The sequence below is a fragment of the Myripristis murdjan genome, chromosome 12 (assembly GCF_902150065.1).
Source record: "Myripristis murdjan chromosome 12, fMyrMur1.1, whole genome shotgun sequence".
NCBI lineage: Eukaryota > Metazoa > Chordata > Actinopteri > Holocentriformes > Holocentridae > Myripristis > Myripristis murdjan.
Window position 1 is genome coordinate 20510763 of NC_043991.1, and position 16178 is coordinate 20526940.

General features: G+C 41.3%; 1 protein-coding gene across 4 annotated transcripts in view; it reads right to left on the reverse strand.

The window, feature by feature from the left end:
* Positions 1–124: 124 nt before the first annotated feature.
* LOC115368779 (nipped-B-like protein) overlaps positions 125–16178 on the reverse strand; it is a 41197-nt gene continuing 25143 nt past the window's right edge. For all 4 annotated transcript variants that reach the window (XM_030065110.1, XM_030065107.1, XM_030065109.1 and 1 more), the window contains exons 22-47: positions 16069–16151; positions 13362–13494; positions 12803–12946; positions 12605–12691; positions 12213–12430; positions 12012–12114; positions 11060–11158; positions 10820–10966; positions 10199–10333; positions 10002–10100; positions 9828–9881; positions 9619–9727; positions 9378–9514; positions 8954–9094; positions 8760–8853; positions 7899–8053; positions 7704–7794; positions 6051–6224; positions 5727–5917; positions 5338–5445; positions 4943–5143; positions 4649–4795; positions 3436–3767; positions 3102–3276; positions 1266–1454; positions 125–1164 (exon numbers count right to left, since the gene is read on the reverse strand). In XM_030065110.1, the coding sequence (XP_029920970.1) occupies positions 805–1164; positions 1266–1454; positions 3102–3276; positions 3436–3767; positions 4649–4795; positions 4943–5143; positions 5338–5445; positions 5727–5917; positions 6051–6224; positions 7704–7794; positions 7899–8053; positions 8760–8853; positions 8954–9094; positions 9378–9514; positions 9619–9727; positions 9828–9881; positions 10002–10100; positions 10199–10333; positions 10820–10966; positions 11060–11158; positions 12012–12114; positions 12213–12430; positions 12605–12691; positions 12803–12946; positions 13362–13494; positions 16069–16151 (3906 nt within the window). In that variant the 3' untranslated portion in view covers positions 125–804. The remainder of the gene's footprint in view (positions 1165–1265; positions 1455–3101; positions 3277–3435; positions 3768–4648; positions 4796–4942; positions 5144–5337; positions 5446–5726; positions 5918–6050; positions 6225–7703; positions 7795–7898; positions 8054–8759; positions 8854–8953; positions 9095–9377; positions 9515–9618; positions 9728–9827; positions 9882–10001; positions 10101–10198; positions 10334–10819; positions 10967–11059; positions 11159–12011; positions 12115–12212; positions 12431–12604; positions 12692–12802; positions 12947–13361; positions 13495–16068; positions 16152–16178) is intronic.

Consider the following 16178-nt stretch of genomic DNA (forward strand, 5'->3'; position numbering starts at 1 on the left):
TCTATCCATCTATCTATCTATCTATCTACAGAAGTATACAAGAGTAGCTGCAAACACACATGACTAAACGCATGATCCCCTCCCACCTGGTGGAAATAAAAAAAAACAAGTGCAAACAACACAAGTAACAAAGAGAGGTAAAAAAAACTTTATTGCAGTATTTGTTTCACCAGGAGTGCTGGGGATCCTTTTTCTCTTGCTCGGTGAACTTTTACATCAAAATCTATATTTAAAACAATATAACTTCCCCTGCATATAGGCACAGATACTGCATTGTTTTTAACATAATAAATTATATCAAAGAGACTCCATTACACAGCGTGGGTAAACAAAAAAAGGAGTGTAATAGGGAAGAAAAAAAAACATGTACAAGTTGCTGAAACGCAGGTAAGCTAAATAAATCCATCAGGTACTAGGTTAAACTCCAAGAACACTTTATTAAGAACATCATCAACAGACTAATTTCCAACATTCACTATTTTTGTACATTTTTTCAGATATAAACATGTGTTTTTAGTTAAATGATAATACAGTGGGAGTAAAAATCAAACAACCAAGTTGCTGCACAACAGCGAAGGAGCTCCCACACAATGTTTTTCCCAAACATTTCCTTCTCGTTTGTGTTTTTTTCTGTTTAACTTAAACATGCCGTGGCTTTCACCACAGGTCAGAGTTCACAATAGTCCTCCTCTATTAGGTCCTTACATTTTTTTTTTTTTTCAAATGAGGTTTTGTCTTCTCTGTTTCTAAAATAATGGATCCCTCTGGAGTTTGGCTGCAAAGGGTCTGAGAAACTTGGGTTAATTAACTTTTAGTCCCTTCCTTAGCAGCATATAATGCCCGTAAATTCTGCGCCACTCTGTTGGTGAGCTTGTGTCCACTTGTCAAGGCAATTTTCTTGTAAATAATGTCCGACTCCTTGATAGTGTCCACCCAAGGCACCAGTTTGCGACCGTCCCGTTTCTTGGCCTCGGCCCAGGGCCCAGAGTAAGACCCGGCCATCCAGTGTATACTGTAGCCAGAGCTGGTCTTTCGGATGACCCTGGCAATCTGTGGTCGGTCTTTGTATTTGGGACAGCAGATGGCGATGACGTCCATAGCCTCCACTGTTTTATTCATGTGACCTGAAGCCTCTGCGGAATCCCCACCTTTCTTCGATCGCCGCTGTGGAGAGGAGGAGCAAAGTGTTAGCACACCCAACAAGAAGACGATCCCTACAAACTGTTAACCCCCGTAACGCAGCCAAGGAGCGGTGCAGTACTTACAGCAGGGGGTTTATCATCGTCACTGTCTTCGTCATCTGTCTCTTCTGGAGCGGTTTGATGGTGGTGGTTGTGGTTCCGGGTGCTGGGGCCACCCAACAGTGAAGTGATGGCTTTGTTTCTGGCATTAGCACTTGTTTCACCCTCCTCATCCTCTTCATCAGGGTCCAAGTGCTCCATCAGTAACTTGAACTAAGAGATACAGGTGAGCAGGACATTAATTTAGTACACAATTTCTTGGTATTTTTTTACGTAAATCAAAGACTCTTTACCCTTCCTGCTTCCGACAAATATGTCAGACTGTACAAGGTGGACCATCCGGAAAAGCCAGATGTCCAGCTGTGCTACGAGATGTCCCTGCTGTTAATTTGACAGGATGGCTCATAGGCCTTGCTGTTGCAGTGCATCATGGCTGTAGAGTGCCCTGCCATCTTAGAAACACCCCTAGCCTGGGGATGCCCCCGTAGCTTACCTGGTAGAGCACGTACCATGAATCAAGGCTTAGCCAGGTTTGAATTTGGCCTGAGTCCTTTGCTGGATGTCATCCACTCTGTCTCCCCACTTTTTCCTGTCTCTCTCTACTGCCACGATCAAATAAAGCGGAAATGCCCCTAGCCTAGAAAACCTTAAGGGACACCTTTATAAATCAGCGCAGTCATGACATCCACCAAGTCTCCAGGCTCTCACTCTCTTTGTCTGTTTTGCATGTTGGTGTGAGCTCCTGGTGCTGCACAGATGTTTCTTCTCCTGCTGATCTTGTCAACACGACGTAGATCCCAATGTTGGATTTTGCTAATTAATAATATTGTGTCTCTGCGCTGCTACTGCTAGTGCCCTGGACAAGGAGAAAGTCTTTCACCTTCCTCTCACTTGTCATTCGTTTGACTTCAGTTGTTTGAGTTGTTTTAGCTGCTTATATTTTTGCCATAAGGTTTTCAAGTAAAGTTCATTTCTGCCTCTTGCATCTATCTGCATTTGGGTTCGCATGCCCTCACAGAGGCTGCACTTCGTTTGTACACCAAATGCACGGGCCATGCTAGCGGGTAGGCAGGGCTAGCAGAAGTTACTCAGGTCATGTGCTGCTTACCCCACTTGTTCAACATGGCGAGACGAGAAGATACATCATAGAAAGACCACAAGGACGGGAAAAAAGCACAGCGCTGACCACATAAAGGCATAGGGGGTTTTGTTTGACCTAAAATGCAATGCACCGTACCAACTCTGGATTTTAATCTGACAAAACCCATATTTACTGCACCGCTGTTACTTTTTCATGTGGGACCCAATACCACATGATTTCTAAACAAGCTGACAGTTTCTAGTCTATTTCAGTGTTTTGCCACTCCCCTGCCCACCAACATAAAAACTGGGCATACTGGGCATCAAATCGAGCACAGACAGTGTCATGGGACAGACAAAATTTCAATGTGCTTGCTAATCTTGGTAATTAACTTGCTATTCATCCACTGGTCTATGAAAACCTTGCATTGCTTTTTGTTAGTTAACTGTTTGCCACCATTACAAAATGAACTCTATGCAGGGAGGAGAGTTGTGCACTTGTTTGCAAAGCTCACTCTTTAAAATCTCCTCTTAAAATGTACTTTTTGAACTGCTTATCAATTGTTCTTTGTTTGGGTCTTATGGCCTAACATTTTATAGTTATTTTCACTTTGTTTTAAGTTGCATATTATTGTGACGCACTCTAATTGTAAATGTAGTTGTGCTCTACAAATAATGATTATTCTAATTATTATTCCAGTTTTTATACATGGGGAGTTTACATCATTTGTTTGACAGCAATAGGACATGCACTGGATTTGTTCTGTGATGAATGCTTACATCTAAGTACTGCTTCACAATACTCCTCTTGATTTCATAGCTGAGATCTGAGCTGGCTAGATCACTGTTCAGGAAATCCAGAGTCTGCCGAGGGCTGAAGTGCACATTCGATTTCCTGTTCACCGCCTTGTCGTACACCTTGGCTGACTCCGTCGGAGAATACTTCTGGATTTTACTGGAGTACAAAAAAAAGACAGGTTCGGGTCAGCTTGTGAACAACTGCACTGTTAACAAACTGTTTCAGAATGACCTATTCAGCGCTCATGTCTGTGTTTTCTGTTTGAGAATCATTTTACAAGTGTGGCTGGGTCATGTTCCCTGAGGCGTGGCCTACCTGTCTGAGAAACCATACAGATTCTTCAGATGCTGCTTCAGCACCAGCAGCAGCAGGACTCCCTGGGAAGCATTGGCAAAGTCCAGCAGAGGGCCGGGGTGTTCAGGCAGACGGTCCATCACTTTATCCACGTCTTCCACGTCGGAGTCAGAATCAGAATCCTGAGACTTGGAGGATTTCTTTGGCCTTCGGATTATCTCATCGTCCTCGTCACTGCTGCTCGAACTGCTACTGTCCTGCTCATCCTCCTCGTCCTCGTCCTCAGAGCAGTATTTTCTCTTCCGAGGCGGCTTTTTCTTCTTTTGCCGCTGTACCGGCTCTTTCAACAGAGACTGCACAGAACACAAAACCACTGAAAACACAGACCAACTATTCTGTTGATTTAACACAAGATACTGAACTGTAAACCTAAAAACATAAACACAGCATGGAATAATTTCAATGGTTTACTTTGAGTTACTGTTCATATAAGAAAACCATTGTCTTAAAACCAATTTGTGGTGCAAGAAGTGAGCAGGCATGGAAACAAATTTATGCACAAGATTTGAAAGAAATAAACTTTGGTGGGGCAATGATGAGGGATGTCATTTTAACTCATGAAACCAAAACTTTACATGTTGCCTTCCTATTTTTGTTCAGTATAGATATAAAACTGCATGTTTTTTATATTATTTAATCTTTATTATACATGGTGGCCCAGTGAGAGTCAGTTACTCTCTTTCACATGTACACAGAGCAGAAAATAGCAGAGATAGTAACGATATGGACAAAATCAAATATGTTATTTTTTTTTACCAAATACCCAGATATAGAAATTGTGACGATATTGTAGGGATGACTATTGGTGTTTTCACAAAATATTTACACAATGAGATTTTTGATAAACGTTTTGATAAAATTCAGTAATGTCAACATAATAGCTGAGTGGATAAAGGCAAATATTAGAACAGCTAGAACAGACAGGGTCAGAAAATATATACTTCACTGTAATGTAGCTTTTAAAACCAGGAAAACACAACATTTAATGCCATATCACAATATTATGCTATCCAACATCCCAGATGATATCTAGTCTCATATGACAATATCAATGTAATATTGATATATTGCCCGGCCCTAAAATATATCCACATCCACAGGCACATACAAGTACATGTAAATAAAAACAAAGTCAGAATAATAACTATTAGAGGTTGCTGTGAGTGTCTCTCACCTCCTTGAAGGACTGCAGCAGGTTGCTCCCAGACACAGACAGAGTGATGTCTATGTGGTGCATGATGAACAGGGGCTCCTCTTGGCTCTGGTAGGGGAAGCAGGCCATGTTGTCTGCTATGAACAGAAGCATATTCACCTCTGTCTTCTGCGAGGGACAAAGTACAAAACATTGATCATTTAAAGCAACTGTTCATGCTGAGTCTTCATTACACAAGAGTGTTGTACAAAGGCTGTGGAAAAACATGTAAAAATAGAATTGAATCCATGTGATGGGGAGAGGAGGAGGACTTACAGAGCTGTCATCAAACAGGTTGAGCAGGGAGAGCAGGAAAGCTCGCCTATGTTGCCTGTTTCCTCGGACCATGGTGAAGAGATGAGAGCACAGAGCCGAGTTTGTCTCATCCTGACGGAAACCTCGGATCACCGTGTCTCTGGATCCGGTGATGGCCTGCTGCACCTGGTAGGACATCTTCATCCCTGCTACAGCCTTCATCTGTCAATTCACACAGAAAACAACACGTCCTATAGACCAAATGACAACTTTTAAAATACCTTGGATAACAACAGTAATAATTATAATAAAAAAACAAAAAACTATAATAATGTGATACTTCATTTATCTCCACACGTAAATTCTCTTTTCATTTGCCTCCTCCAGATCATAAATCAGCCAGCACAGCCACTCACATGGATGAAGCCTGTGTATTTCTTGTCGATCTCCACCAGCTGCTGATCAGCCTTGTTCCTCATGGTGGGCTCAGGGTCCGTTCCCATGGCAATCAAGTAGGGCACACACTGGGAAAAAATGTGTTCCCCATCCATAAAATGCTCTTAACATAGTTCTTAATTTTCATCACAACCTGCACTGATGTTCTGGACTGATGTGAGAAACCCGAGAGTAACTCTACGTTTTTGGGGTAGGGATTAAGATTACAAATGAAATAGCACTGCCACATTTAAATATGTGATGCAGGCCAAATAACAGAGAAAGTCGATACTCGTTGTTGACAACAAACCCTCTTTATTAAAAAGGGCGATCCTCCTCTCATTATGCTGGAGTGAGATTGAGAACATACCTGTACAGGATGAATGAGGCCCTGGCTGAGTGTCAGGACAATGACATTGAGGGCGTAGTGCCTAACGCTGGACTGCGTGTGGAGAAAGGAATCCAGCACCTGCTTCAGGTAAAGCTGCATGATGGAGCTGCTCATGCCTGATGAGATGTCGCCCATCTCCTTCAGATCCTCCTGCTTGGACACCTTCTTCCCTGGACAAACAAAAGCAAACCACCGTTTGAAGATGATCTGTATTACTGACATACTCAATGTAGATAAATCCTGGTAAACATACAGTCAAAGGCAGTTGACTGATAAAATATGAGATGGATGTGTTGAACTCACATTCGCGGTCGGCCTCCTGCATTCGACAGTCCTCCTCCTGTAGGTACGTCTGCAGGTTTTTCAGCACCTGGATCTTTAGATTGACCACATCCCTTCTCTCTGACAGGATGTCATGGTACAGAGTCTTCACATCCTGCACAAACATGAGTGCTGGGTGCATGATGAACTGGAAGCCTTAGGAGACACAATGGAGACAAAATTAAAAAAAAAAAAAAAAAAACAATGCTGGTGTCACTGCTGGAGAAAGGGAAGCCAAATACACAAGCAAACAAAGACTTCAGAGAGCTGCTTTGTAAATAAAGTGAATATACAGACAGGTGGAAAATTAAAGGCAAAACCTGAATAAACGAGTGGAGAAACATAGTGGAGTGGTCTCATCCAGGATGACAACACCTCCATCCACACTGCACAAGGGTTCATTGAATGGTGTGATGCAAATGAAAATGATATGATGTAAAAGGATATAAATCATATGAAAATCATATGTTATGGCCTTCACAGTCACTAGATCTCTACCCAACTGAACACCTATGGGAGATTTGGATAGCACTCTCCACCACCATCATCAAAACACCAGATAAGGGATGCGTTTCCACCACAGGAACTACGGGGTAATTTTATGAGGCCGGGGCCGTTGTTGCGTGTCTCCACCCCCGAAGGACAGAGCTCCTGAACTTTTACAGGGGCTAAATAGTCCAGTCATTTTATGAAAAAACCTAGGACAAATTGCAAGAGCAGCAAACTCAACTGTTTTTGTATCCTCAGTTTGTCCTGAGTGAGGGAAAAAAGTCCCAAGGAATCCCATTGGTGGAAAGTTTTGAAAATCACCTATATATGACCATATAATACCAAAAAAAAACGCCCTTTTTAACACACAGGTCAAAGGGGTTCAAAATTTTAGTGCATATCAAATCAGATTTGTGATATGCATGTGTAAACAGAATAATTCAAAGAACTTGTAATTGACTTTTTTTCTTGTCTTTGTGTGTGTAATCAACTTGTGAATTTTTATAGCGATATCTGAAAGTAACATTTTTAACCCCTTTCCCTTGTGTGTTAAAAGGGTGTTCAAGGGTGCTCAACACCTTACTAAGACACTTACTAAGACACTTGGACCCTGAGCATGGCGCAAGAGCATCTAGGGTGTGTTCAAGTCCTCTTTTGCTACTTTAACGGTGGAAAAAAGATCACTGTGCCAGGCGCGAACGGGTTGTACTTAGTCTCTTAATTAATCATGGGTGTGTTTTGGGTGTAACATGCAGTAAACCAATCAGAGTGCCATCTCACATTCCCTTTAAAAGCTAGATGAGCTTGCACTGTGGTGCCAGGTAAGAAGGAACGCTTCTCCACAGAGGCAAAAGATCTGCTTGTCTGCTTGTACATGAAGTGACAGCACACGAGCAGATCATCTACAGCAACAGCAGGATTTTTTTTTGGTCAATCGTGCAATGACTTTCAACTGCCTCAAGATAACAATGCGCCAATAATGCACCTGACCACACTGTCACAAAAATGACAACTGTGTCGTTTGGAAATTAGAAAAAAACACTTGTGCTGCTTGGCACCTGGTGTAAGATAAGGCCCTTCACACTAGCATATCCTTTAATTCATCACCTGTCTGTATCCGTGAGTGGGAGATGAGATGAAATATACCTAGACCAATGATGGCCTTGATCTGGACCTCTTCATCTTCGTGAGTGCTGAAGTACAACAGAAGCTCCAACACTTTGTCTTTGATGATAACCTAAGAGACAAGGGAAGAGACAGCAGCAGCGGTTTAGTTTATCAAACACTTTCAGTTTTTAAGCAGCTTTGCATGCAAGATCTAAATAGACTACTTGTGTGTACCTTGTTAGCGCCCTTGAACTCCTCCTGGTCAAAGTCAAAGTATCGACAGAGAGCCCCCACAGTGAACAGTGAGCGTAGCAGAGCAGGTTTATGAGCGACATGAGCAGGGCTGCTGGGCTCCTCTTGGTGCTGTGTCTTCAGCTTGGCCAGAACTCCTGTGGAAAAAAACAACAGCAAGAAGATCAAGACAATATCAACCACGTTTACTGTCCTGCTAGGTCTTACATCGTCTGCACAAGAAACAATGTGAGGCCCAAAATTTGTAGCACCACAAAAATGTCTATTATCAAGTCAGGTTGGTGCATTTCAGGTAGGAGTGCTAAATGAAAACTGCTGGTAAAGAGCAACTACCAACAAAGAAGAGGTCATTTTGTATAATCCTGTGTAGACAAATGGCGATGGTGGCAGAAGAATTCAAATAATAAATTCAAACTCTTTTATTTTGAAGGTGACAGATCATGTGAAGCATTACTCCACAAGGTTAAATGTCTAATTTAAATGTGTTTTCAAATACAGATAAAAAAGTAAACAATATTCTTTGTACACGATGACACCATCCAAAGGTATCAGGTTCTCTTTTTAGCCTAATCCATTTGAAGATATACAAGAATTCAGCTGTGATGTGACTTTACACAAAATTCTTTCAAGTAGCATGCTGTAAAACAGGAGAACCTGAGAACTTAAAATAACTTAAAAAAAAAAAAAAAAAAAACTGCATCATACTTTACTGCCATTGTGCAATTTCACATCAAATGTAAAAAGGGTAAGAAGCTGAAATATTAAGTCATGTTAATTAAATTAAGTCAAGTGAATTAAATGAAATATCCCATACAATGACTTAACACTGAAAATGTGTCTTACCATAGAAGCGATTGAAACAAGCCCAAACAAACTTGTAGTTGTGTGTGACTTTGTTCACAACGGCACCAAGACAGCTCACACAGTGCTGAACAACCTGAGAATCACATCACAACAAATTATTTTATCATACTACATTTTTTACATGCATTTCTGTCAGAGCTGTGTCTGTTAGCTGTGACCTGCATGAGACTGACCGTCATGCCATATTTGATGATCAGCTTCATGAGGTCTTCTTCTATGGTGGTGAGAAAGGTCTCACTAGGATGGTCCATCAGGGGCACGACCAGCTCCAGGATCTTAGCCACATTACAGATCACCATGAAGTCATTCTGGGTCTGGAGTGAAACACACACACACACACACACAAACACAGGGGTAATGATGACAGCCAAAAGCTCATCTGCGGCTTAGTGATTAGAGAAAAACACAAACAACTTGTTGAGCACTTTAATGTTGAAAAACTTCTGTTTTCACTGGCCTGCCACTAGATGGCAGCACAGCACTACATAAAAGCTGGTTCTGCTTGTTTTATCCTACAGGCACATTTCCCAACACATGATTTTCTTCAGCTTTCGGGCAAGTAAAAATTGAGACATGAGAGGCTGGAAAAGTTCTTACGTTGCACTTTGTAGTCAAGTACGGCTGCATAGTCATGGCATGTTTGATCACCAGCTGCGGTCTGATCTTGCTGAACAGGTAGAGGGTAGTGATACATGCTAACAGACGACCTGAGTTGACCCCTTTGTTCTCACAGTCTGAAACCCAAACAGAGAAGAATAGTTATTATAACAAGCGAGCAACTAGCAAAAATTTAAAAAAAAAAAAAAAAAAAAAAATCCTTCTTTTGCAAAAGTTTTACCGTCAAGAGACTCCTCATATTTCAGCATGTGCTCCACTAGATTGTCTACCAACTGAATGCAGGCTTTCTTGGCTGGTTTATAAGACGAATCCTCTTCTGACTTCAGGAGCTAATGTGTTGGACATGGTGAGAAAGAAGCATCACAAGATATCCTCGCAAAACATACCGTTAAACAAAAGAGGTAATCATGTATTCACACAAAGACTCACATTTTGGAGAAGCTGCTCAAACCAGTCATAGCCTGAATCTTTACAAGCTGACACCTGAAACGAAATAAAACCACAATATATTTCAGATTACATAAGTAGCAATGACAAAAATGTTTTTCATTTTACTGATGGCATGACAGATTTTTGTCGCTCAACCGGACGGCTGGTACTCACCACATCTGTGATGTTGAGGATCTTTCTGTTCATGGCATCTTTATCGTGACTCGGTGTTGGGGTGAACCACAGTTTCTGGAAAGTCTCATTTACTAGTTTCTGCATTGGACAGGAGGTGAAAACATTTTAGATGTATATTGAAATTGAACAAACAGTTCTGAGTTGTTGTTTTTTTTTTTTTTCACATAAATACACACCTTGATCCCCTCTTCATCACTGACTCTTCGGATCATCTTGACACACATCTCAGTGATCTTGTGGAAGGTGGGCTGCTCCAAGCAGATATCCCTCAGGATCTTGATGACCCTCTTCCTCACACTAATACCTGTATCCTATGAGAGGACACAACTGGTTAAAGACTCAACATTAATAGGCAGTGCTTCTTTTGCAAATTGCGAGAATGGAATGGAACAGCAAAGGGTAGGAAAATGAGTCATGCAAGAACTGAATTTGGTCGAAGCACAGCTGTAAGAGTTTTGAAATGCACTTTGCTTTTTTTTGCTCTCTTCTTCCTTTCATCCCTAGGTGGCAGTGTGGAGAAAAAGGATTTTACCTCAGCTGAACTTTTACACTTTACATGAACTCTCAGCAAGAGGTGGATAATGTCTCGGACAAAGTTCCACTTCCCCCTGCCCTGTCAGTCACTGCTGTTTTCTTTCAAAAAAGTCCTCAGAGGGGACATGATGTGAGGGAATACATTTAAAGCTTATTTGATGACCAGGGCAGATCATGGTTACACTTAAGCATGATTTCGATCCACATAATCAGGTGTCCAAAAGGAACTGAGGCGTGTGAACTGGGTAGCTTAAGAAATTTACCAATATTCTTTCAATGAGCATGTCATAGTACTGCTCAATGAGTTCAGGGCGACTCAGCACAAAACGGCCTAGCAGCTCCACCGCTGCCTCTCTCACACTGGTGGAGTTGTCCATGAGGCGACAGTGAACGCCACGCTGCATGTCCAACTGAGAAGACAAGAAAATACATAGAGGTCAAACACAGTTGAAGCGTGACCAAAGGGTATGAGTTAAACGAGCCGCTCATGCAGGAACACTGACCCGTGCCAGAATACTAGGATCCACAGCCACAACCTCAGAGAGACACTTCATGGCTTTAGTTCTGACCGCAATGGCACTCTCACCCAGCACCCTTAGGATCTGTACGGACAGAGAGAGCAAGAGGGAGAGTATCCTCAGTCAGAGCAGACACAATATTACAGCAGGTTTATATTTACCATAAAACTTAAATTAAAAGCCATCTCCCAGTTAAACGCAGAGACCCTTTTATTGGCTGGGTATGGGTTTAAACTTGTTGTGCTTGTTGAGAAACTAATGAGCAGGGGCCAGCTTCTCCTGCCAGGGAGAAGTGCCTTTCTCTGGGCAGCAGCTATGGGAATACATGACATCCTGCCTCTGTAATTATTCCAACAGGTATGAAGGGTCGGGCTGTGAGCTGCACACAGCAGCCAGGTGGGGTTACGAGGCTTCAGAGTGCAGGTCTGACAAGTGTAATAACATGAGATAGAGAGCCTACAAGAACAAGAAAAACTAGACCCGGGAGGCTTTGACAGAGATTTCATGTATATCCTTGATTAATAATCCAGCATCTTTAGATTATTTTTTTTCTAGTTTATGCCAAGCAATAATTTTGTGGTTGGTCCCAAATAAATGCAGGTCCCAAATACAGGCTGGCTGCTTTTGGTGATTAAAGCCAATAGACGCTCAGGCTAATAATATAAGTTTTTCAGTGGACACACACACACACACACACACACACACACACACATATATGTATGTGTGTATGTGTGTGCGTGTTTATTTATTTTTAATAACTATATTGGTCCGGGGAAGTGGGGGTTCTATCTTAATAACTTTTTCTTTGCCTTTCTTTGTTTCTTCTTCAGGTCAGTTGTTTTAAAATTATTGTGCCTGTATTCAGTGTTTTATGTTTACACTGGCTTGTTTCAATAAAAACATTCGATCGCCAAAGAGAAAAAAATACGTCTCTTACCTGTGTTAAATAAATATCAAAGCTCTGTGCAAACGGCCTCATAGAGGCCAAATATCTGACAATCAGACAGGAGTCTTCATAGTCCACAGTGTCCGAGCTGTTTCTGAAATAAGGTTTAACAATAATGTTTAGGACCAAGATAATCAATAATCAAAGGGGGTAGCAGAGTAGTGTAGTGATCCATGGTGAAGCTGTATCTACCTCAGTGTGTTGAATTGTGATGATGAAGTCTTCATGACTTTACGAAGGAACTTTCTTTGTGCCTCAGCCTTCTGCATAATCTCACCAGATAATTCAACATCGTTGGCATGACGTCGACCTTTTGGTGAGTCATCTTCCTGATTTTGAGACTTCATGGCTTTTTCTGTCTCGCTTGTAGTGTCTCTGTACCACTGGGCAATGTAAAACCTCCTGGCAAACTGAACACAACAAATTCACGTTACAGAAATGATAAATGTAATAAATATTTTCAGACGTCCATAAAATATCACTGCATGCCAACACTAAACGTCCAGTGCTCAGATAGTCTGGTAAGTGTTAATGTTGTGATTTTTGTAAAGATGCAGGCTGGTGTGTGCCAATGAAACTCTCACCACCAGAGACGGGTCTGTCTCTGTGTTCTCATCCAAGTAGTCGAGCAAGGCCTTCTGCAGCTGCTGGGTCTCATCGCTGCCTGGAGTCTGTGATGGGATTAGTAAACCAGAGTCGTGAAAGCAGTTTTGATAACACCAGTCATTTGATGGAAACAAACATAGAATAGGTCCAAATGATTTTGCAAATATGTGCTGCACCTCTTTAAGGATGCGGTTGATTGCTTTTTGGTCCATGTTGCCGGTGACAGCGTCTTTACGCAGACGGGAAGCAACAGTGCCAAGGTAGTCCAACGATGCCACCCTGAGGGCCATTTCTGTCTGCTTGTTACGAAACTGGTGCACCTGGAGAACAAAAGTGGAGGACAGAGTCAATAGTAGATTTTCTCCATGACAAAAACAAAGCAGATGTAACTTCTTCACCCTGTTGGACCCACTAGGCAGATCAAGCACAGCGCCAAGAGGCCCACCTTCACCAATATATGCCCCCACAACCAATCAGATTTTTCTTTCTTTTTTTGAAAGCTCAATCAGCCCTTTGAAATCTGAGCAATTTCACTTGATTTCTTTCAAAAACATGGAAAAAAGCCGGTGAGCAAATAAAAACAACAAAAAAGTTAACAAAAAATGACCAGAAATTAGGGTAGAAAGAATAAAAAATACAAGAAAACTATATTTATAATTATTATTATCAGTGATGATGGATTGATTAGTGATTAATGATTAGCTGTTTGATTTTGGATTAAAGGACGCTACTCACCAGCAACCGTCCCAGTAAACTCAGCAGCAGTTCAGCTGCAGGCCACTCAGGCTTGTTCACTGTCGACAGCAAGTCCTGAACAAAGTTCTCGAACAGAGGGCGGTAGTCTTCCTCTCCCTGCTTGCTGCCACACCTGAAAAATACAGAGCATCAAAAAATGTTATCAAAAAATATTGGTAACATTTTCTTTGGATGGTCCCCTGTAGATACTCAACAGAATGTCTTTGAGGTAAAAGTGAAATATCAACAAGAGTTTGCTAGAATCCATATTTCAACAAGTCAAGTGTTATTATGGATCCCACCAAAGTTCTGTGCAAGATGCTCAAAATTTGTTGGCCTGTTGCGTATTCACTAAAACAGGCTTGGCGTAAGCTGTCACCCAATCAGAATCCTAAGCTTTAACCATGCTGGCGGATCTTGCCCAGAAATCTGGTGGGTTTCATATTAATGCAGCGGGGGTCCAACAATAACATAAACTAGGTCTACGTGTTTGTTAAAATTCAGCAAACACATACAACTGAATGTCAACAGATATGTCAATATGTTGCTGAAATTTAATTTACGGCTTATTGATATTCTACAGAACTGTTAGTGATATTTAACTTGTAAATCAATTGACATTCTGTTGAATATCTATAGGGGGCTATACAAAGAAGTGCAACCAAATTATGTTGTATCTTTTTTTCTGTGAGCATATTTAAATTGCTGAATCTCTGATATTGAACACCCATATTCAGGTCTATTTATAGCCCCTAATCAGGGGTTTAGACTCCCACTGAAGCCCATTAGTATAGCCTATTTCACTGCAGCAGAGATTTATACTCTTGGATCCTTACCTTCTCATATGGCGGATGAGGCTGAGTCAATTTGAAAAGATTTGGGCAGACAGAAGTGCAACTAGTGAACCAGTGAAACAGTGAAGAGTGGGACATAATGCAGAGAGGGATCATTCACAAGTGTAAACCAACAGGACAGGCCAAACTCTCACCCTAACCCAACAGGATATCAGTTTGGGAGAAAAACACATTATATCTGAAGGGACAGGTGGATGAGAAAGGATGTTTTGTTGGTTGAATTTTTAATTTACAGCCACCAGTGCAGGATGATGTCACTATTTAAGATTCTCTGTTTTGCAGGAAGTACAAGTCATGTGAGGTCATTTTCCAGGGACTTTAAAAAACAGATTCTACCCTGTCAAAGGCTTTCTTTGTAGCAGCGAATACAACTAACTCTGGATGGCTAATCTGGGTGATCTGAAAATCATGAGGGCATATACAGAATTTTAGTGGTATTAGTCAATATCAGGAACACATTTGATGTTTTCCAACCACCAATTAAATGTTTTCCAACCACCAATTTTTAACAGTGTGATCAGGCAATCAATGATCCGACTGCTGACTGAAATTATGAATTTTACCCAGACGTTCGACGCCATGTGCATATGCACTAAAGTTCACACAGATTGTTCTTATAGTTGCATGACTTAGCTTCCCTATCCATGTGATGGCAACGAAAAGACAATTTGAATCCGGCACAAGCAAGAGGAAAAAAATTAACCATTAACTGATGAGCTAATTTATTTTTTATTTAAGATGTTGATTGTTCTCATTAATAAAGACTGTTATGCTAAATGTCATTTTGTTAAGCACTGATTTTGTACCTGTTATACACTTGGCAGGTGAGTGGGTGGGAGTGTACACCGTGTGGGCCTCATAACAAAATTTACTTAGGGCCCAAATTTGGCCAGGGACGGTTCTGGATTCATCAGTGTGTGCTTGATGAAGACTGAGGTGTTCATTATTACCACTGGCAGCACATCAAGTTTTCCATGGTGCAGCAGAGGCTCTGCTTTCTGTCTAGTATATTAAAATGGTTTTAATCTATGATCACAGCATCAGAAACGAGCTGCTGACAGCTGATACATAACATGCATATGCCATCAAAGTTCTGCTGACTGCTACCAACTGGGCAGTGATTTTTACAAAATGTGTTTGAACGCCGTCCAGATTCAGCGATTGAAAGCCGTCGGAAGCTGTTTTCTGTTTGGGCAACTAAAACAGTGATCGGCCGATGGCGTACTTAGAGTATTTATCGAACAATTATAATCAGTGGCACCTCTTAGATATCCACTTCTAAGGTCGAGGTTACATGTGAAACTTTTCCATGCGATTTGGTTGCATGCAACCGAGCTGTTCTGGAGTTCCATCCAACGAAAATCATGAACTGTGTTTGCATCATAATTTGAAATTTTCCCTACGGTTTTGCCAACATAATAAGAGTAAGACTTTAATTTACAACATGAAAGTTGCAAACTGTATTGTTGGCCCAAGTCTTGTTACTAAGATCCTTGTATTTATCTTGCTTCCATTTATCTTGATTCCAACCCTTTCAATCCATTTTTAGCCATGTTTGTGGAGCAGTCACTTATTAAATCTCTTCATGATTAACAAATGAAGCATCGCTTTGATTCAACCGTTTCAGTGGCACATACAGAAATAGAGAATGGGCAGATCCACAGAGGTAAACCAGGACCGTCTAGAGTGTGACTGGTTACAGAAACTTGTCACAGAAATCAGTTTTAAGCAATGTCCTGAACTACTCCAGAAATTGCTGAATGAGGTTAATGAAGCTAAGGAAAATGAAATGGATGATTGTCAGTTAAAAAACAAGACTTCATACAAAGACATGAGTGAAAATGATGGCTTACTTCTTGAGAAAAACTGATAGGAAGTTCTGAGCGGTCCTCATGGCAGTTTCATAGGAGTTTGTGATGAGGACAGCTTGATCCACCTGGGGAAAAAGTCAAACAGTCACCAT